The sequence below is a fragment of the Benincasa hispida genome, chromosome 2 (genome assembly GCF_009727055.1).
Source record: "Benincasa hispida cultivar B227 chromosome 2, ASM972705v1, whole genome shotgun sequence".
Classification (NCBI taxonomy): Eukaryota; Viridiplantae; Streptophyta; class Magnoliopsida; order Cucurbitales; family Cucurbitaceae; genus Benincasa; species Benincasa hispida.
In genome coordinates, this window is record NC_052350.1 from 49,844,467 (window position 1) to 49,863,653 (window position 19,187).

At 36.8% G+C, this 19,187-nt stretch overlaps 1 protein-coding gene across 1 annotated transcript; it reads left to right on the forward strand.

Annotated features, from left to right (window-relative positions):
* Positions 1 to 286: 286 nt before the first annotated feature.
* LOC120071314 (phenylalanine ammonia-lyase-like) lies at positions 287 to 2,957 on the forward strand. The gene has a single exon (XM_039023509.1). It carries the CDS (start codon positions 649 to 651, stop codon positions 2,782 to 2,784), a length of 2,136 nt encoding a protein of 711 aa, XP_038879437.1. The 5' UTR covers positions 287 to 648; the 3' UTR covers positions 2,785 to 2,957.
* The last annotated feature ends 16,230 nt before the right edge of the window (positions 2,958 to 19,187 follow it).

Here is a 19,187-nt window from a genome sequence, read left to right on the forward strand (position 1 = left end):
TTGACTAGAAAATGTAACATTAACATTATTTAAAAGAAATTTCTCTTTGGTAAGGTTGAGATACTTTAAACATTAAATTTAAACTTATTTTTGGCTAAAGTTTTTATAATTTAACTTGGGCTCAAAACCAACATAAACATGACCTAAAACATGTATACTAGACTAAGTAGAGACCTTTTTGATTTTCAATTAGGCTCCAACTATTAATGCCACCAATTGCTCAGGTAAATGTACAAATAAGTGATATTAACTAAGCTTGGGGGGAAAACATAATTTCAACTTAAGCTATTCTATGTTTGGATTTATAAAAAGAAAAGCTTAATTTCAACTTAAGATATCTCACCCTCAGTCCAAACAAACTAAGAAAGTACCATGCAAAATACAAAAGAAAAAACAAATAACATATAATTTTCCCATGTAAGGGAAGCAGAAGCTTCTGTTTTGTGTAATTTTCCACAGAAATTCATCTTGAACTTCTTCAACATGAAGTTACAAATCAAACCATCAAAATTTGCTATAAATTCATGCCCATTTCTTCCTCCAAATGCCACAAAACTCATCCAAGAATCTTAACTCTAGAGCATTCAATCACTCTTTCTTCTTTGCCAGTTTTTTCTTCTTCTTCTTCTTCTTCTTCTTCTTCTTCTAATGGCCAACTCTGAATTTCTCTGCTCCTCAGCTCTCTCCGAAACTGAATCTGTTCCTCAATCAAAATCCTTTCCCTCTGTTTTGGCCTCCGACCACTGGGTCAAGGCTGCCAAAGCTCTCAGCCACACCCATTTTGAGGAGGTTTGTCGTATGCTATTAGAGTTTCAAGAGGCTCAAACCGTTGACATCGAAGGCACCACTCTCACTGTCGCTCAAGTCACCGCCATTGCTCGTCGAAGCGATGTCAAAGTCATCCTGAATGAAGCTGTGGCACATGATCGTGTAGCCAATAGTGCAAAATGGGTTGCTGAGAAAGTCTCTAAGGGAATCGACATATATGGAGTTACCACCGGCTTTGGCGCCACCTCCCACCGGCGTACGACCAAAATGGCCGACCTCCAAACAGAACTCATTAGGTTCCTCAATGCTGGAGTCATTGGGAAGGACAATCTTCCATCTAGCTACTCAAAGGCGGCCATGCTTGTTAGAACAAACACATTGATGCAAGGCTACTCCGGCATTCGTTGGGATATTCTTGAAGCTGTGGTGAAGCTCATGAATGAGAATTTGATTCCTAAATTGCCTTTGAGAGGGACAATCACAGCTTCTGGAGATCTTGTTCCACTGTCTTATATTGCTGGAGTCATCACTGGAAGGCATAATTCTAAGGTTACCACCATTGAAGGCAATGTGATAACTGCCATGGAAGCTCTCAAGCGAGCTGGAATTGCAAAGCCATTTGAGCTTCAAGCAAAGGAAGGTTTAGCTCTCGTCAATGGAACTGCCGTTGGGTCTGCCGTTGCTGCAACAGTTTGCTACGACGCCAACATTTTGGCTCTTTTATCTGTCATTCTCTCAGCTTTATTCTGTGAAGCCATGCTTGGGAAGCCGGAATTTGCAGACCCATTGACTCATAAGCTTAAGCACCACCCTGGCCAGATTGAATCCGCCGCAGCCATGGAATCTCTCTTGGAGCAAAGCGATTTTATGAAAGAAGCAAAAACCCGCAATGAAAATGACCCATTGTCAAAGCCAAAACAAGATCGTTATGCACTTCGAACCTCTCCACAATGGCTTGGACCTCAAATTGAAGTCATTCGAATGGCAACTCATTCAATTGAAAGGGAAATCAACTCTGTTAATGATAACCCATTAATCGATGTCAATCGGGATCTAGCTCTACATGGAGGAAACTTTCAGGGAACCCCTATTGGAGTCTCCATGGATAATCTCCGAATCGCCATCGCAGCAATTGGAAAGCTAATGTTTGCCCAATTCTCTGAACTTGTCTGTGATCATTACAACAATGGATTACCATCTAATTTGAGTGGCGGGCCAAACCCTAGCTTGGATTACGGCTTCAAAGGAGCAGAAATCGCCATGGCTGCTTATTGCTCTGAGCTCCAATACTTAGCAAACCCTGTCACAACTCATGTTCAAAGTGCAGAACAACACAATCAAGATGTAAACTCTCTAGGTCTAATCTCAGCGAGAAAATCCGCCGAAGCCATTGAGATTCTCAAGCTCATGTCTGCTACATACATGGTGGCGCTTTGCCAAGCAATCGATTTAAGACAATATGAAGAAAATATGAGGGAAGTAGTGAAAAATTCCCTTCTACAAACCATCAGAAAAACCTTATACATTGCAGAATATGGATCTCTTCTCGAATCGCGATTCTGCGAGAAAGATCTTTTGCAAGTAATCGACCGCGAGGCGGTCTTCTCCTACATCGACGATCCAACCAACACATCCTACACCCTAATCCCAAAACTACTGGAAGTTTTAGTCGAAAAAGCGCTGAAAGGAATTGCAACAAGCAAAATCGAGAATGGAAACGAAACAGGGATTGCCATTTTCAAGAAAATTCCAGAGTTTCTTGAGGAATTAAAGGCGAAACTGGAAAAAGATGTTGAAAATGCGAGAGAGAGATTCGAGAATGGCGAATTCGAAGTGGAAAATAGAATCAAGAAATGCAGCACTTACCCGATTTACCGATTCGTGAGGAGTGAAGTGGGGACTCAACTGTTGAGTGGAGCGAAGAAAGTGAGCCCTGGAGAAGATATTGAGAAAGTGATGGAAGCCATTGATGAAGGAAAGCTTGGAAATGTTGTGATCGAGTGTTTGAAGAATTAGGGCAATTCTGTTTTTGCATTTGCATTTGTTCTTCCCAAGTTTTATGTTTAGACGATGAAATTGCATTAAACATGCAATAGGGATTTGAATTTCATCTTTCTTATATGGTTATTCATGTTAAATATCCTTTTAATAATGTTAATTTCAATGATAATTGAGAAATTAGAGAGCAATTAGTTTGACTATTAGTATCAGTCAAAAGTGAGTAGTTGAGATATTTTTGCACAAATGACCCAAATTTCATATAACAAAATGTTGTTTGTTCTAGATTTTGAAAATAATGAAAATAACAATGTTATTAATATCACAAAGCACTCGACGATTTTTTTTTTTTTTTTTTACCAAATATGAGCAAAAGAGTGAGGAGGAGTGCGAGCGAGGAGGTATATGAGTACTATTGTATTTGACTAATTGAACGAAAGCATGAGCACAAGGGAGAGAGGAGGGAATCATGGAAACAAAAAGTTATTTTATCAGTGAAATTTTGGTCATGTAGATCCTTACGAAAGTATCAGGTAATTAGCATGCGCTTCATCTCTTAAGGTCAGAGATTCTTTCCCTCATCTTATAATTGTTTACTAAAAGAAGGCCACATACCAAAGTATATTTAATGAGCTTTATGTTAACTAATTCTATAGTAGGTTAATTAACAAATTATTTAATGAAAAGTTAACTTTATTTTGGGATAAATGGAACAATGGTTGAAAACATTTTCAAATATAGCAAAATATTATCATTTATCAGTGATAGACGCAATGTCTATTGATGACATGCAGAAATGCATGTCATTCTAGGCCTTTTACTTAGAATTATGAAGGTTGTTAGGCAGAATATGTGGTAATCATGATAGGAATTCACGAGAAAGTGAGCTTGCATCGATTAACATATTGAATCTCAGTTAACCCGTTATTTTGCATTATTATGCGTTCAATGTTCTATTTTTGTAGCTAACGCAGAAAATAACGCAAACGTGGAAACCGGACCACTGCATAGACGATCGCATGCGGAGAAACACTCCATCGCAAAGGGAAACACATCGATCAACGCATGGATGTTGCAGTAATCAACCATATGCGTCCATCGCATGGGAGTTGTGCTCGTCAAGTGATTGCGGTCATCATGTAAAGTTGCGGTATTAAACGAATGCGACCATTGAATGATTGCGGCTACGCGACAACGCATTCTAATGGGATCAACGCAAGGTTGGTGGAATGAACGCATCAACGCATCTACCTCGAGAAAAACCAAAAGATGATGTTGACATTTTACCTATCACGCCGTTAATGGTAGAGGTTCAGAAAGGACTAACGCACCGAACGTCAAACTCAGAGCAGTCCAATTAATGCTGTCGGCGACCCAAGCTCTATAAATAGAAGTCGATGAGCTGAAATTCAAGTTATCCGGGGATAATCCTTGTGATCAAGGGATGATCCTTGTGATCTAGGGATTTTCCCCGTGATCCAGATAAACGCGTGAGAAGATGGCTGAGAGTTCTTCACCTTCTTCATCCATTTCGAGTGATGACAAGAGCCTTCGACCGGAGCTAGAACTCGAGAGAGTTAGCTTCTCCGCCCATCCACCACCAGCAACCTTGACGCACATCCACTGGGAGCAAGTCTTTGCTTCCTGCCGGTCATTTCCTTTCCCTTTCTTTCTTATATTGTATTGTATGACATTTTGTGATTAAGGAATTAATACATTTATTTCCAATGTATTTCTCTATTCCTTCAACTCCATCTCCATCTTCTTTGCTTAGCATCTTTACTTTCATCGCAACACTTAGCGGGATTGCTTGGGTATCGCATACTTGGTCATGTGGATTAAGGATATGAAGCATCTAGCAACCCACTGAGAGGTGTGCGTTATGTGAGTGTGTGAGTAATCTTATTTACTTAGTGTGAAGCTACTGCAACACCTGTCTATAGGCTAACACATTGCTTATCTATGAGTAAAGTCAGCAACAATCAACTGCCTGGGAGGGTAAGTGGTTGGAAGCATTAAGCAATGCATGCATTGTTCACTAGAGATAGGAATAATCTTGCATCAACCAAGTTCATGCGGTTACCTTTTCCTATGAGCGCATCATTCTTCATTTAGGCATACTCGGGAGAGTAGTCTAAAACCCAAATCTAAAGACTCGAGAGAGCGGATTGGAACGCATAGGCAAGAATGGGGATCTTAGAGATAAGCTCTGTTTGCTTCACACAACGTATACACCCTACAGATTGGATTTGCATGCGTCCAGGAAGTAGGATAAGGGGTTATGCGGCAGCCACGCTCATGCTGCGAGAGCTAGTGAGCTGGTTATGGAGGTCTAGGCAGACATAGGCTTCTCGACAATATCGCAGATACACCGCATACATCTTAAAGTTAGGTTCATGTGTGTATAACATGATTGCATGGTTTGCGTTGACTAAGGTTGTCCTTGTGGTCACTCTTAAGGGTTTCAATAAATTCATCTCCGCATTTTATCTATTTTCTCATACATTTATTTCATGTCAAGTGTTGTCGTATCTCTACCTCTCATGCATATTCTCATTGCGTTGTCTGTTAGATAGAAGTAGGAGTAGGATTAACTTAGCAACATCCCCTCCATTCTTTTATTTAAACTGCCGCATGCACATCACTGCATATATATAGCTACAAGTCCCTTGTTCGACCTTGGATTACCCGAGAAACTTGCATTCGCGTTATACTTGGCGTGAGCGCAAAAAAACTTGTGGCAGGACGCATGGTCATCGCATACATTCATTAATGCATTATCAGTCCAACGCATGACCATCGACGCATGACTATCAACGCATATCTTAGGAACATGCATCGCATACTGCGTCCATAGGATTTTGATTTTCGAGTAAAATTATTTTCTAAATTTCCCCCCATTAAGTTTTTGGCGTCGTTGCCGGGGACTTGACAGCTAAATGTTTGTTAAGTTTTGTGTCTCTACGAGCAAACTTTTTATCTTGGGAGTATTGTAGCTTGTGCGACCAGGTTGCAACCAATATTGAAGTGTAGGCGATGCACTGAAAGCCAATATTGACCCCAAGGTAGAAGGACAATTAGTCGCAAAAGAGCCGAAGGTAATTCTAAGCACATGACGGCCGCATGCGCCCAACAATTGCCGGAAGTTCCAATAGTCAGGGCAAATTGACCCAAGCAGTTGAAAACTATCTCCTGCAGGGAAAACTCCTTTTGGTGACAATACTCTTATTTTTCCAGGGACGTCTTCCACTCTATCTTTACTTTGCTTTCTTAGTATAGGTTACTTATTTTATTTTTATTGTTATTTTGGATATGTGGTTGCTTTCTTGATTGTGGTACGTTTGCTCTTGTAGGTGCAATAATAAGTCTCCTCGGTTCGTAGTTCAACGGAAGAATTCCTTTCACCCTTCAATGCATGGCTTCAATCACGTGGATTCCAACACATGAGCGCATGCGTTGTTCCGCCTAAGGTCTTTTCTTGTTATCTTGTATGCCTTATCCTTTTGAAATTCTCTTTTTTTTTATTGCGTGTTTTGCGATGTTTCTATGATGGTACGTATAGTTCACCGCATTTTCTAACTAATCAACACAAGACATTCTTTACTTTTATTAGCTTCTTCAAATTTTGAAAGTCTTAAGTTTTATTTTGTGCAAACCTTTGTTCAAACATTTATTATCGCATTCTTGTAATTTTGTTTTTAGCTTTGTGGTGAGAACGCTGCCAACTTCTAAGTTTGAGGGTGGCAGTAGTCTCGGAGAATTGCGACCATTTGAAAAAAGAAAGTTGAAGTGAGATTTTGAGAATAATAACTCCACTGTCAACGCAATGGGAAAACCCATGTTGATAAGAGTTAAGCTATGAAAGACACTTACTCGAAGTTGGATGTCAGCATGACACACGTGGGGGCAAGCCAAAATAAAGGCAAGTTGCTAGGATCAGCGCATAAGAGCAACTCCTCTATCCAGTGCAAGCCAAAACAAATGAGACAAGAGTTGAGTTGAATATGGAACGCAATCGAAGTTGGATGCCCGCATGACACACGTGGGGGTAAGCCAAAACGAAGGGTGTAACCAGGTTCAATGCCGCATTTGAATAAGTCATCGCAAAGTTTTGAAGTATTTTTTACGAACGCATTCTCAAAAGCTAAACATAAAATTGCGATGAATGAATAAAAGTTTTTGAGCAAAGGCTTGTCGGATTTAAACTTAGACAAAATCTTTTAGAAGAAACAGCCAAAATGGAGGAGAGCATTGCGGTGATGGTCAAAGGTGTGTGTAAATTATATTCTGAGAAGCTGGTCATCGTAAAGGAAAGCATGAAGGTGAGTTAGAATTTCTTGAGTATAACGCATGCTTGAGGACAAACATAATTTTAAGTTTGGGAGTATGATGACATGCAGAAATGCATGTCATCCTAGGCCTTCTACTTAGAATTATGAAGGTTGTTAGGCAGAGTATGCGGCAATATGATAGGAGTTCACAAGAAAGTGAGCTTGCGTCGATTAGCATGTTGAACTCAGCTAACCCGTTATTTTGCGTTATTATGCGTTTAATGTTCTATTTTTGTAGCTAATGCAGGAAATGAACGCAAATGCAAAAACCAGACCACCGCATAGACGACCGCATGCGGAGAAACACTCCATTGCAAAAGAAAAGGCAAACGCATCGATCAACGCATGAATGTTGCAGTAATCAACCGTATACGTCCATTGCATGGGAGTTGCACTCGTCAAGCGATTGCAGTCATCATGTAGAGTTGCGATATTAAGCGAATGCAGCCATTGAATGATTGCTGCTACACGACAACTCATTCTAATGGGATCAACGTAAGGTTGGTGTAATGAACGCATCAACGCATCTACCTCGAGAAAAACCAAAAGATGATGTTGACATTTCATCTACCACGCTGTTAGTGACAGGGGTTCAGAAAGGACTAACGCGCCGAACGTCAAACTCAGAATAGTTTAATTAATGTTATCGGCGACCCAAGCTTTATAAATAGAAGCCGATGAGCTGAAATTCAAGTTATCCGGGGATGATCCTTGTGATCTGGGGATTTTCCCCGTGACCAGGACAAACGCGTGAGAGATGGCTGAGAGTTCTTCACCTCCTTAATCCATTCCAAGTGATGACCGGAGCTTCAACTGGAGCTAGATCTCGAAAAAGTTAGCTCCTTCGCCCATCCATGGCACCATCGCAGCCTTGGCGTACATCCGCTGGGAGCAAATCTTTGCTTCCAGCTAGTCATTTCCTTTCCTTTTCTTTCTATATTGTATTGTATGACATTTTTGTGATTAAGAAATTAATACAATTTGTTTCCAATGCATTTCTCTGTTCTTCAACTCCATCTCCATCTTCTTTGCTTAGCATCTTTACTTTCATCGCAACACTTAATGGGATTGCTTGGGTATCGCATACTTAGTCATGTGGATTAGGGATATGAAGCATGTAGCAACTCACCGAGAGGTGTGCGTTGTGTGAGTGTGTAAGTATCTTATTTGCTTAGTGTGAAACTGCTGCAACGCCTGTCTATAGGTTAACGCATTGCTTGTCTATGAGTAAAGTAAGCAACAATCAACTGCCCGGAGGGTAAGTGGTTGGACGCATTAAGCAATGTATGCATTGTTCACTAGAGATAGGAATAATCTTGCATCAACCAAGTTCATGCGGTTACCTTGTCCTATGAGCGCATCATTCATCATTTAGGCATACTCGGGAGAGTAGTCTAAAACCCAAATCTAAGACTCAAGAGAGCAGATTGGAATGCATAGGCAAGAATGGGGATCTTAGAGATAAACTCTATTTTCTTCGCACAGTGTATACACCCTAACAGATTGGATTTGCATGCGTCAGGAAGTAGGATAAGGGGTTATGCGGCAGCCACGCTCATGCGACGAGAGCTAGTGAGCTGGTTATAGAGGTCTAGGCAGGCATAGGCTTCTCGACAATATCGCAGATACACCGCATACGTCTTAAAGTTAGGTTCATGTGTGTTATAGCATGATTGCAATGGTTTGCGTTGACTAAGGTTGTCCTTGTGATCACTCTTAAGGGTTTCAATAAATTCATCTCCGCATTTTATCTTATTTTCTCATACATTTATTTCATGTCAGTGTTGTCGTATCTCTACCTCTCATGCATATTCTCATTACGTTGTCTGTTAGATAGGAGTAGAAGTAGGATTAACTTAACAACATCCTCTCCATTCTTTTATTTAAACTGCTGCATACACAATCACCGCATACATATAAGCTACAAGTCCATATGTTCGACCTCGAATTACCCGAGAAACTTGCGTTCGAGTTATACTTGACGTGAACGCAAGAAAACTTGTGGCAGGATGCATGGTCATCGCATACATTCATTAATGCATTATCAGTCCAATGCATGACCATCGACGCATGACTATCAACGCATATCTTAGGAACATGCATCGCATACTATGTCCACGGGATTTTGGTTGTCGAGTAAAATTGACTTCTAAATTTCCCTCCACCATCTATCTATGATAGATGATGGTAGTCTATCAGTGTATATTACTGATAGACTGTGACATTTTTCTATGTTTGTAGATATTTTGGTCCATTTTACTATATTTGAAAATAACCAATTTTTAAAAATATATAAAATAAAAAATTCATTAAAGGTCTTTTGATTGCAGATAATTTTTCATGTGTATGGATATTAAATGTCTGAAATTTAAAGTCTAGATTCTAAATATATGGGATAATAATTGTCTATTTTTGAATTTGCATGATAAAATATGTCTAAAAGTTAAATTAGTGTGTTTGATTTACCGATTTTGTATATATATAACTAAAACTAAATAATTATTTAATTAAATGTAAGAGAACAAGTAACGTAGTCATAATTAAATTTAATTATTTAATATATTGTTAATTATTTAATTAGTTCATATATCAATAAAATGAATATCTTTTTATTAAATATTATTCAAGTTATTTTATTTAATAAATAAATATTTATTAATTAGAATATTAATAATAAAATTTATATTATGTAGTTAAGATAACATAATATATTAATCATAAATGTATTAGATGAACATTTTTAGTCTAAATAATATATTTATATTTAATTAAAATTAATAATAATAATTAATTGATATTATTTTTTTAAAATTAATTAGACTCGCAAGTATAGAGGGTATTAAATAATCTAAATTAGAGGAGGTTTTAAAGTTCCTTAGATAATAATATCTTAGATTTTAAAAAGTGAAATTCTATGAAACGAATACAGATATTAAATGTACGATCGATAATGGCAACTCTAGATGGGTGAATAGGGTTAATTTCAATTAATGAAGACTTTTTACTAATGTGGGTCCAGTTAACAAATTAACAATTTTTTTTTAGAATAGATGATATTATTATACAACAACAAGGAGGATCCCACAGCTGGGGATCAAGGCATCAAAGCAACAAAACATAAGCAAAGACAGGGCAACAAAACGCAAACAAAGCGAACAAGATAAAACCTGAACATAACCAAACATAAACGTAAAAAAAAACCCCAAAACACTAGGGAGAAAGCTAGAGAAGAGAAACCGAAACCCACAACTAGGGACAACAACAAAACAGAGAGCAACAACAAGTTCAAGAAGAAGAAAAGCAACCGTAAACATGCTAGATAAGACCAAGAAGATCAACCCACCATGAAGCAGTACGAGCACGAACCGTAGAGACCATAAGGTGAAACAAAGAAGATACCAACCTCGGTCCACCTCCATGCAGCCGCTGATTATGCTCCTGCCAGATATAGTAGATGGAAACACACCAGAATACATGGAACAACTTACTACGCACCCTCTTACCTGACCCCACTCGGCACAACTAACTCAACTCGACATCCCAACCTGCCATCCGATGCGACGAACCCAACTAACGCAACACACCATACCACACCTCTCTCCCTAACCCAAACTCGAAAAATAAATGATCCCGAGACTCTATACCTCCACAGAGAAGACACCCCCCTCTGACAACACACCCCAGCTCCTCAACCAATCCCACGTACCCAACCTGTCCCTCACAGCTAACCACGCATAAAAGGAGTGGCGCAGAATACCACCCCGCCCACAAAATACTAGCCCAAGACACCCTAGGACGACGAGGACGCAAACTCTCCTAAGCACTACTGATAGAAAACCAACCACTAGCACCCGATTCCCGAACCCAATAATCCTCCCCCCTCACCCTAGGCCCCATTACCTGAATAAGACCCTAGATCTCAAGCAACTCTCAAGACTCTATACTTTTGAGCAAAAATCAAATCTAAACAATAAATTCATGCAAATAAATTCAACCAAGAATAGCCAAGTAACCAAAATTAACACTTTTAAGCATCCAATTTAATTTTAATAAAATGATTGGTATGAGATATATAAAGATCAATTCAACCAACCTAAATAAACATTAAGCAATTAATTTAAGAAACAAATATTGCAATTAATTTCATGTAATAAAATATAACAACAAACTATTGCAAAATTAAAGTAGTATGAATATAGAAATTAATATCTAAAATTTTTATAGTGGTTCAATCAAACTCGATTTACATTCACTTTTTCAAGCGCCTCTTAGGATTTTGAATAAGGATATTACCGACTCTTTCCATGGACTAGAGGTCAACTGCTACACTGCTCTTTTTGCAAGTTCAAAAGCAAATTCAATTATTTCCACGGATTAGGATCAAACCATTATAATCACTCTTTTTTGGGATCAAGAGCAACCCTTACAAAATGTTTGAAAACTTAAAGCACACTTGAGAAACTCTCTAAAAGAGTGAATTTACAAATTTTGAGCTTACAACAAATCAATCATCTTCATACATAAATCTCTTTCAAGAATAAGATGATAAAATAAGAAAATTGAAGTTTGGAGAGAACAACAATGGAGGCTTAATGAATTATGGAGGATTGTTAAAAGATGTGAAATTGTTGTTAAAAATTTGAAGAAGATGATGAATTTAAATAGAGACAGAAGTAAACTGAATTCAATTTGGGTCATTAGATATTAGTAAAATAAAATTGAATGGTGGAGATTTAAACTCAAATAGCCGTTAGACACACAAAAAAATAACATAATAATATATATTTTTTAAAAGTGTTTCTTTTAAAACCCAACAAAACGTAAATGTTCACCATGTATCTAAAATTAGTCTTTAGACACAAACCTAAAATAATATTAAATTCATTTTCTCTTCAAATTCAATCAAAAATAAAAAACGCCACCATGTATTATTCCTCCATTGCTCAAGTTGACACCTTTTAATTGGTTCACTTTGATGAATAGAATCTACCACGTCATCAACTTGAGATTTTTTTGTTAAACTTGTTCGACTATATCTTCTTCGTTTGAACTCTGATTTGAGTGTTTCAAATTTCGTTGGAACTGCCGTTCCAAACTCGATGCAATGAATACTTCAAAACACTAAAATTGTTAGTAAATAAGAGCAAATTTGTTATCATTCAAATATTAATTAATTAAAATTAGTTAATTTGAGATCAAGGGCCAAGAAACCAACAATCTCCCCCTCTTTGATGATGAGAAACAACTCAAGAAAAACGAAATCGAAAAAGATATGTGATAAAAAATATGAACTTGAATCACAATCGACACACATATAATTTCAATTCACTTGAACACAAAGAATATATTCAATAATAAAATGTGTTCATTTTTCTTATTACTTCTCCCCCTTTGAAATCAATAAACAAAGACATGAAAGTTTCTCCTTAAAAACATGAACACGACAAACTTTGCAATTCCCCTCTTATCAACATGCCATCTAAAACATATACAACAAACAACATTGTAGATTCAAGAGGTATCATAAGCTCTAGGACCAATTTCACAAATTTCTTCCCATGTTTAAATCAACTTAACACTCCCTCTTAATAAGACATCCGTTTGGTTCATAGAAATAAGAGGTGGGAATGAGAAATGATATTTTATCACCATGTTTGTTATAGGTTTTTTGACCATGGGAATGAGAATATCTTATTCCAAGGTATTTCATATTCCCATCCAGGTTTTGCATAAACCACCCAAAATGGTGGGTTTTCTCTCTCTTACATTTTATCTTTTCACTTTATTTGTTTTTCTTCTTTCTTGATAGTTGATATTGTATAACTTATTTAACTACTATAAATATATTTAAATTAAATTTATAATTGACATATGTAATTAACTTTATTAATAACAATGATAATATAATAAATTATTCTATTATTATGAACTAATATGAATAAACATAATTATATTTGCTCGTTTCTCTTTTTTATTGGAAATATATATTAACATCATAAATTATTTATTAAAATTATTAATTGGTCTTTTAAAATTTTTTTATTTAGTTAGCTAATAATAAAATAAGTTAATTTTTTTAAATTAAATTATCTTGTACACTTGTACTTCTTTTAATTTATAATTATAGTTATCTTTTAATTAAAAATTTGTTTAGTGATTTATAATAAATTAGTTTATATCAACTTCTTTTGTATATATAGAAGACTTATAATTGACATTAATCAATTAGTTGATTAACTCTTTAATTAAGACAACTGTATAAAAAAAATGAAGGAAAATAGTTATTTAAATCAATTACCAATATTATTTTCATTAAAAATTTGATAATATATAGGAAAATTATTTCAAATGGTAAAATTATTGAAAATATTTACAAGATATCGCAAAATTTTAGAATTATCAGTGATAGAAGCTGATAGACTTCGTAAACGGATCAACAACATTGTGCTCCGAAGCTATCTTCATGATAATCACGTCCCCTCGATGAATAATCTCTCTGATGAGATGGTATTTCCACTCGATATGCTTACCGCGCTTGTGACTCCTAGGCTCTTTGCAATTCGCCACAACACCACTATGATCATAATAAAGAGTGATGGGCCAAGACATGTCTGAAACAACTTCTAGATTAGTCAGGAACTTCCTGAGCCAAACAACCTACTTAGCAGCTTCACAAGCCATTACATACTCGACCTCCATAGTGGAGTTAGCGATGCACCCTTGCTTAGTTCTTCGCCACACTACAGCTCCTCCTTAAGAGTGAACACTGATCCTGAAGTGTATTTCCGAGAATCCTTATCAGTCTGAAAATCAGAGTCCATGTATCCAGTAAGGATCAAATCCTTAGATCCATACACAAGCATGTAGTCCTTCGTTCTCCGAAGATACTTGAGGATGTTCTTGACGGTAGTCCAGTGACCCTGTCCTTGATTAGACTGATATCTACTAACTATCCCCACAACGTAGCACATGTCAAGTCCAGTACATAACATCGCGTACATCAAACTGCCAACGGTAGAGGCATAGGGGACCCAGTGGTCTCATAGTTTGTAAACATCTTGTACACATATTGTTATTAATAAAATAAATGTTATTTTATAAGCATTTACTCAAATCCAATAAATTAAGATCTGATGTTATTTCATGTAACTTAAACATGTATATGGATACATACAAGTGGATCATGCCTTAAGTAATAACCTAAATGGTATATAGTAGATGGATAAAGGAGGGATACCTTATCCTGGTGACACTACGGATACGACCTGCTTTGTAGATGTTACAAGTGTTGTAAAGTACTACAAATGGTCTGATCCTGACCATTTATGTGGAGACATGTGAGCGGGGGTATCCTATACAAAGAGTTTGTATACGACCAGACCATGAAATGATAGTCTCTTTATTTAACGCCGTTGATAATTGAGACTTACATTTCACTAGAATGACCATAGGTGACATGACTTTAATCCTGAGTGTATTGGGAACTCCTGCTCATGAGGGCAGTCCTTTGATTTGTATGGGTGAGAGTGGCCAGATTGTCAACTCAACAAGCCTACCATTTTGGGGATTCGTCTGATTAGGAAGCTGGGAACTCAGCTACACAAAACTAAGTTCACTCCTTCCCCAAATCAGGGGTAAGTAGATAAATTACTCCATTAAGGGCTGATTCCAGGTCTTGAACATAGTGGCCACACCCTCTCTTGGCCTAGTTGCACTTACGAGCGATTTGTGAAGGGTCATCGCACTGTTGATTGGTTATATGGACACAAAAATATATCTGTAGTGTGAAGAGTGCAACTGTCAGTCTTTAGTAGAGTGACCGACAGTTAACATATGGTGAATATCGTGATTAAAGAATTTAGTCAGTTATTCACGTACCGTTGGAGCTTCAAGCTACAGATCCATAAGGCCCCCTTGGTAGCTCAATGTGTTCAAGTTGAGAATCAAATTTTGGGTTAGTTTGAAGTGTTCAAATTAACAAGAGGAAATTTGATTATATATGATATAATTAAATTAATTCAATTATATGTGATATAATTGATATGATGTATTTGATACATTATTTGATTGGAGGAATTAATATAAATATGATTTATATTAAATACCATAAAATAGAAAAAGAACTATGGTTTATGTATTTCATATGATGTATTAAAACTATAGGTTATAATTATGTGATAGTTAATTATTCTTTTTCTCAATAACCGACTTTAGTAGGAGGTTATTGGCGGTTTATGGTAACTGTGAGATAAAAAGAAAAATAGTTTTCCAAATCATTAGAGAATTCAGTCGAGTAAAAAGTATTTTTACTAAACGAAAGTATTAGAGAGCTAAACGATCAAGTATTGAGTATTCTATACGATAGTTACTCTTTGCTACATGATCGAGTAGGAAGTATATACGATAGGCTTCTTCTTACTACACGATCAAGTATCAAGTCTATACGATAGACTTCCTTATTCTGTTGTATACTCGATCGCCTACTCGATCGTTCACTTCCTCCATTCCTCTATCCAAAGTCATACAAAGGCCACAACTCCTTGATTCTCACACTGACAATACCAAGGTAGCCTTTGTGGTGGTGTTCAGTTCCGTTTGAGGGTCGAGGATCGAGTTGTACTCGATGATCGAGATTCATCTAGTTGCTTGTTGAGATCGAGTTCTGATCATTGCGTTCGAGTTTATGTTGTTGGATGCTTTGCTGAATGATCGAGGGATACTTGAAGAAAGGGTTCTTCAAAGGTATGCATACTCTATCACTTGTTTGTTCTTAAAAGAAGCATGCTGTAATTTACTCGTTATACATAATCTATTCATCTTGACTATAAATGTTTGTGTTCTTTCTCAATGGAGTTTGGAATGATCCCCTTCCGCTCATTGGTTCTCTAGATTAGAGTTCCTTCACTTTTTCTATTGGATGACCCGTCGACATAGAGTTTCCATGGGGGTTTCATTGTAGCTCTTGGTTTCGGGAGGTAGTTCTGTCATGTAGACTTCCATGTTGTCACCAAGAGGGGCATGTGGAACGAATTCAGCAACGAAGTCAGCTACAACTTGACCTTTCATTGTAGATCGAGGGTGAAGTTGAATGTCATACTCACCCAACTCAACTGCCCATTTCATCAATCTGCCTGACGCCTCTAGCTTTTGCAGCACCTGTCACAATGGAAAACAGATTAAAACTGTTACCTTATGCGCTTGGAAATGTGGGTGTAACCTTCAGGCTGACACCACTAAAGTAAGGGTAAGCTTTTCTACTTGGGGTTATCTCGTTTCTGCCCCTACCATCGACTTGCTTGTGTAGTATACTGGTGACTGTTGACCTTCATCCTTCTTGATTAGGGCAAAACTAACTATAAAATCAGACACGACAAGATATAGGAAAAGTTCTTCGTCGGGCACGGGCTTGGAAGGGAGTGAGACTCAGCTCAAATAATTTTTGAGTTGTCTGAATGCTTGCTTACATTCCTTTGTCCACCCAAAGTTAGATTCTTTTTTTCTTAATACTTTAAAGAACATAAGACACTTATCAATAGCTCAACTTACTAAGAGCTTCTATCTTCCTATTTAGGCTATAGTTGTTTTATTATTTTATAAGACTTCATCTCTAGTGCAACTTGTATTTGTTGGGGTTGATGCCCTAAATCTCTTGGTTCCTATAGTTTGTAATTGTAATGTACAAACATTTTATTTATTTAATAAAATATGAGATGTTTTATTCGACATTTAGTAGTATTAACCCATAAACCAATAAACTAACATCCAAGGTTATCTTCTATAGCCTAAACATGTATGTAGAGGCATACAGGTGGATCATGTTTAAGTGATAACCTAAATGGTCTGTAGTAGATGGATAAGGTTGGGTACTTTATCCTGTGACACTACGAATATGGCCCGTTTTGTAGGTGTTACAATTATTGTAAAGTTCTACAAATGATCTGATCCTGATCATTCATGTAGAGACATGTGAGTGGAGGTATTCTATACAAAGGGATTTGTATAAGACCAGACCACGAAATGAATAGTCTCATTATATAATACCGTTCATAATAGAGACTTGCATTTCACCAAGATGACTATAGGTGACATGACTTTTATCCTAAGTGAGTTGTGAACTCCTACCTATCAAGGCAGTCCTTCGATTTGTATGGACGATAGTGATCAGATCGCCGACTCAATAAGCTTACCATTTTGGGGATTCATCTGATTGGGGAGCTAAGAACACAGCTACACAAAAAGAAATTCACTTATTCTCTAATGTTTGTGTAAGTAGATAAATTGCTCTCTTAAGGGCCAATTCTGGGACTTGAACAATCAGCACTTTGTTTTCTCTTGTAGATCCACTTGCAACCTATAGGTTTAACACTATCAGATTGATTTACAAGATCCCAGACAGAATTGAAGTACATAGACTCCAGTTCGAGATCCATAGCTTTGATCCACTCATCATTGTCAACACCCTTCGTTGCCTTCTTGTAAGACAATGGATCCTCAACGTCTCCGTCAGCTATCACAACTAGGGTTTATGTTAAATCCATGTAACGAATAGGTGGGTTTACATCGAGGCTCCCTTAACACTTAAGGTGGGTTTGACCTAATAGATTGTCCAACTTCAACAACTCTTCTTGAGGTATTGGGTTCTTCAATAACTCTTGTTGAAGGTTCAGTAGTTTCGTTTGAAAGTTCACTCAACACAATCTTACTGTAAGGTTTATGCTCCCTTATATGGTCCTCTTCTAAAAATGTAGTGCTTGTAGACACAAATACCTTATTATCCTTAGGATCGTAGAAGTAACCACTTCTCGTTCCTTTAGGATAACCTAAAAATAGGCACAATTTTGAACAATGTTTCCAATTTCTTGAGATTTGCCTCAAACACATGTGTTGGGCAACCCTAGATCCTAAAATGGCGTAAACTACCTTTACGACCATTCCATAATTCCAAATATATTCCAATAACAATTTTGGATGAAACACAGTTCAAAATATAAGCTGCATTCTATACTGCATAACCCCAAATGAGTCTGGTAGGGAAGCATAACTCATTATAAACTGAACCATGTCTAACAAGGTTCGATTTCTCTTTTTTGATACATCATTCTGTTGAGGTGTATCAGGTGTTGAAAGTTGGAATACAATTCCATGTTCTATCAAATAGTCTTGGAATTTTATATCCAAATACTCTCCACCTTAATCAATTCTAAATGTTTTAATGGTCTTTCTTAATGCATTTTCAACTTTACCTTGTACTACTTGAAATTTTCAAAGGCTTCAGACTTATGTTGCATTAAATAAGCATACCCATATCTAGGATAATCATCAGTAAAAGTAATAAAATATTTGAACCCTCTCTTTGCCTTAACATTCATCAGACCACAAAGGTTTGAATGTACAAGTTCTTAGGGTTCTTTGACCTTGTGATCTTTTCCAGTAAAAGATCTTTTAGTCATTTTGCCTTCAAGGCATGACTCACATATAAGTAAAGAATTTTCTTTTAGCTCGTTTAGAAGTCCATTCTTGAGCAGTATCTCAATCCTATTGAGATTGATATGTCTGGATCTCTAGTGCCAAAGATGGATATTTTCTTCAGGAGAAATTCTAAGCCTTTTATTCTTAGCTATCGCAGTTTTAAACAGTTCAATATTTAGGAGGGCTTTAGTTGCTAACGGTCTTAGTAAGTATAAATTATCTCTAAAATTAGCACAATAAATATGTACTCCAATCATGTAAACAAACACTTTATTTACTTGAAAATTTAAAGAGTAATATTGTTCAAGAAGACATTTTACAGAAATCAGGCTCCTTTGCAAGCCTAGAATCACATATACATTATCTAATAAAATATAAGATTTCTGTAAGTGGAGTTAAAGCCCTCCTACTGCCATAATTGAGATGACATGTCCAGTTCCAACACGCATTGTCATCTCCCCAACCTTCAATTGTCGCTAGGAACTAATTCTCTAAAATAAAGAACAAACATGGTTAGATGTGCCTGAATCTATTATCCAGGTTGAATCATCATTCTCCACTAAACAAGTCTCCAAAATAAGTAAATCATATTTACTTTGCTTGGCCTTCAATTCTTCTTCC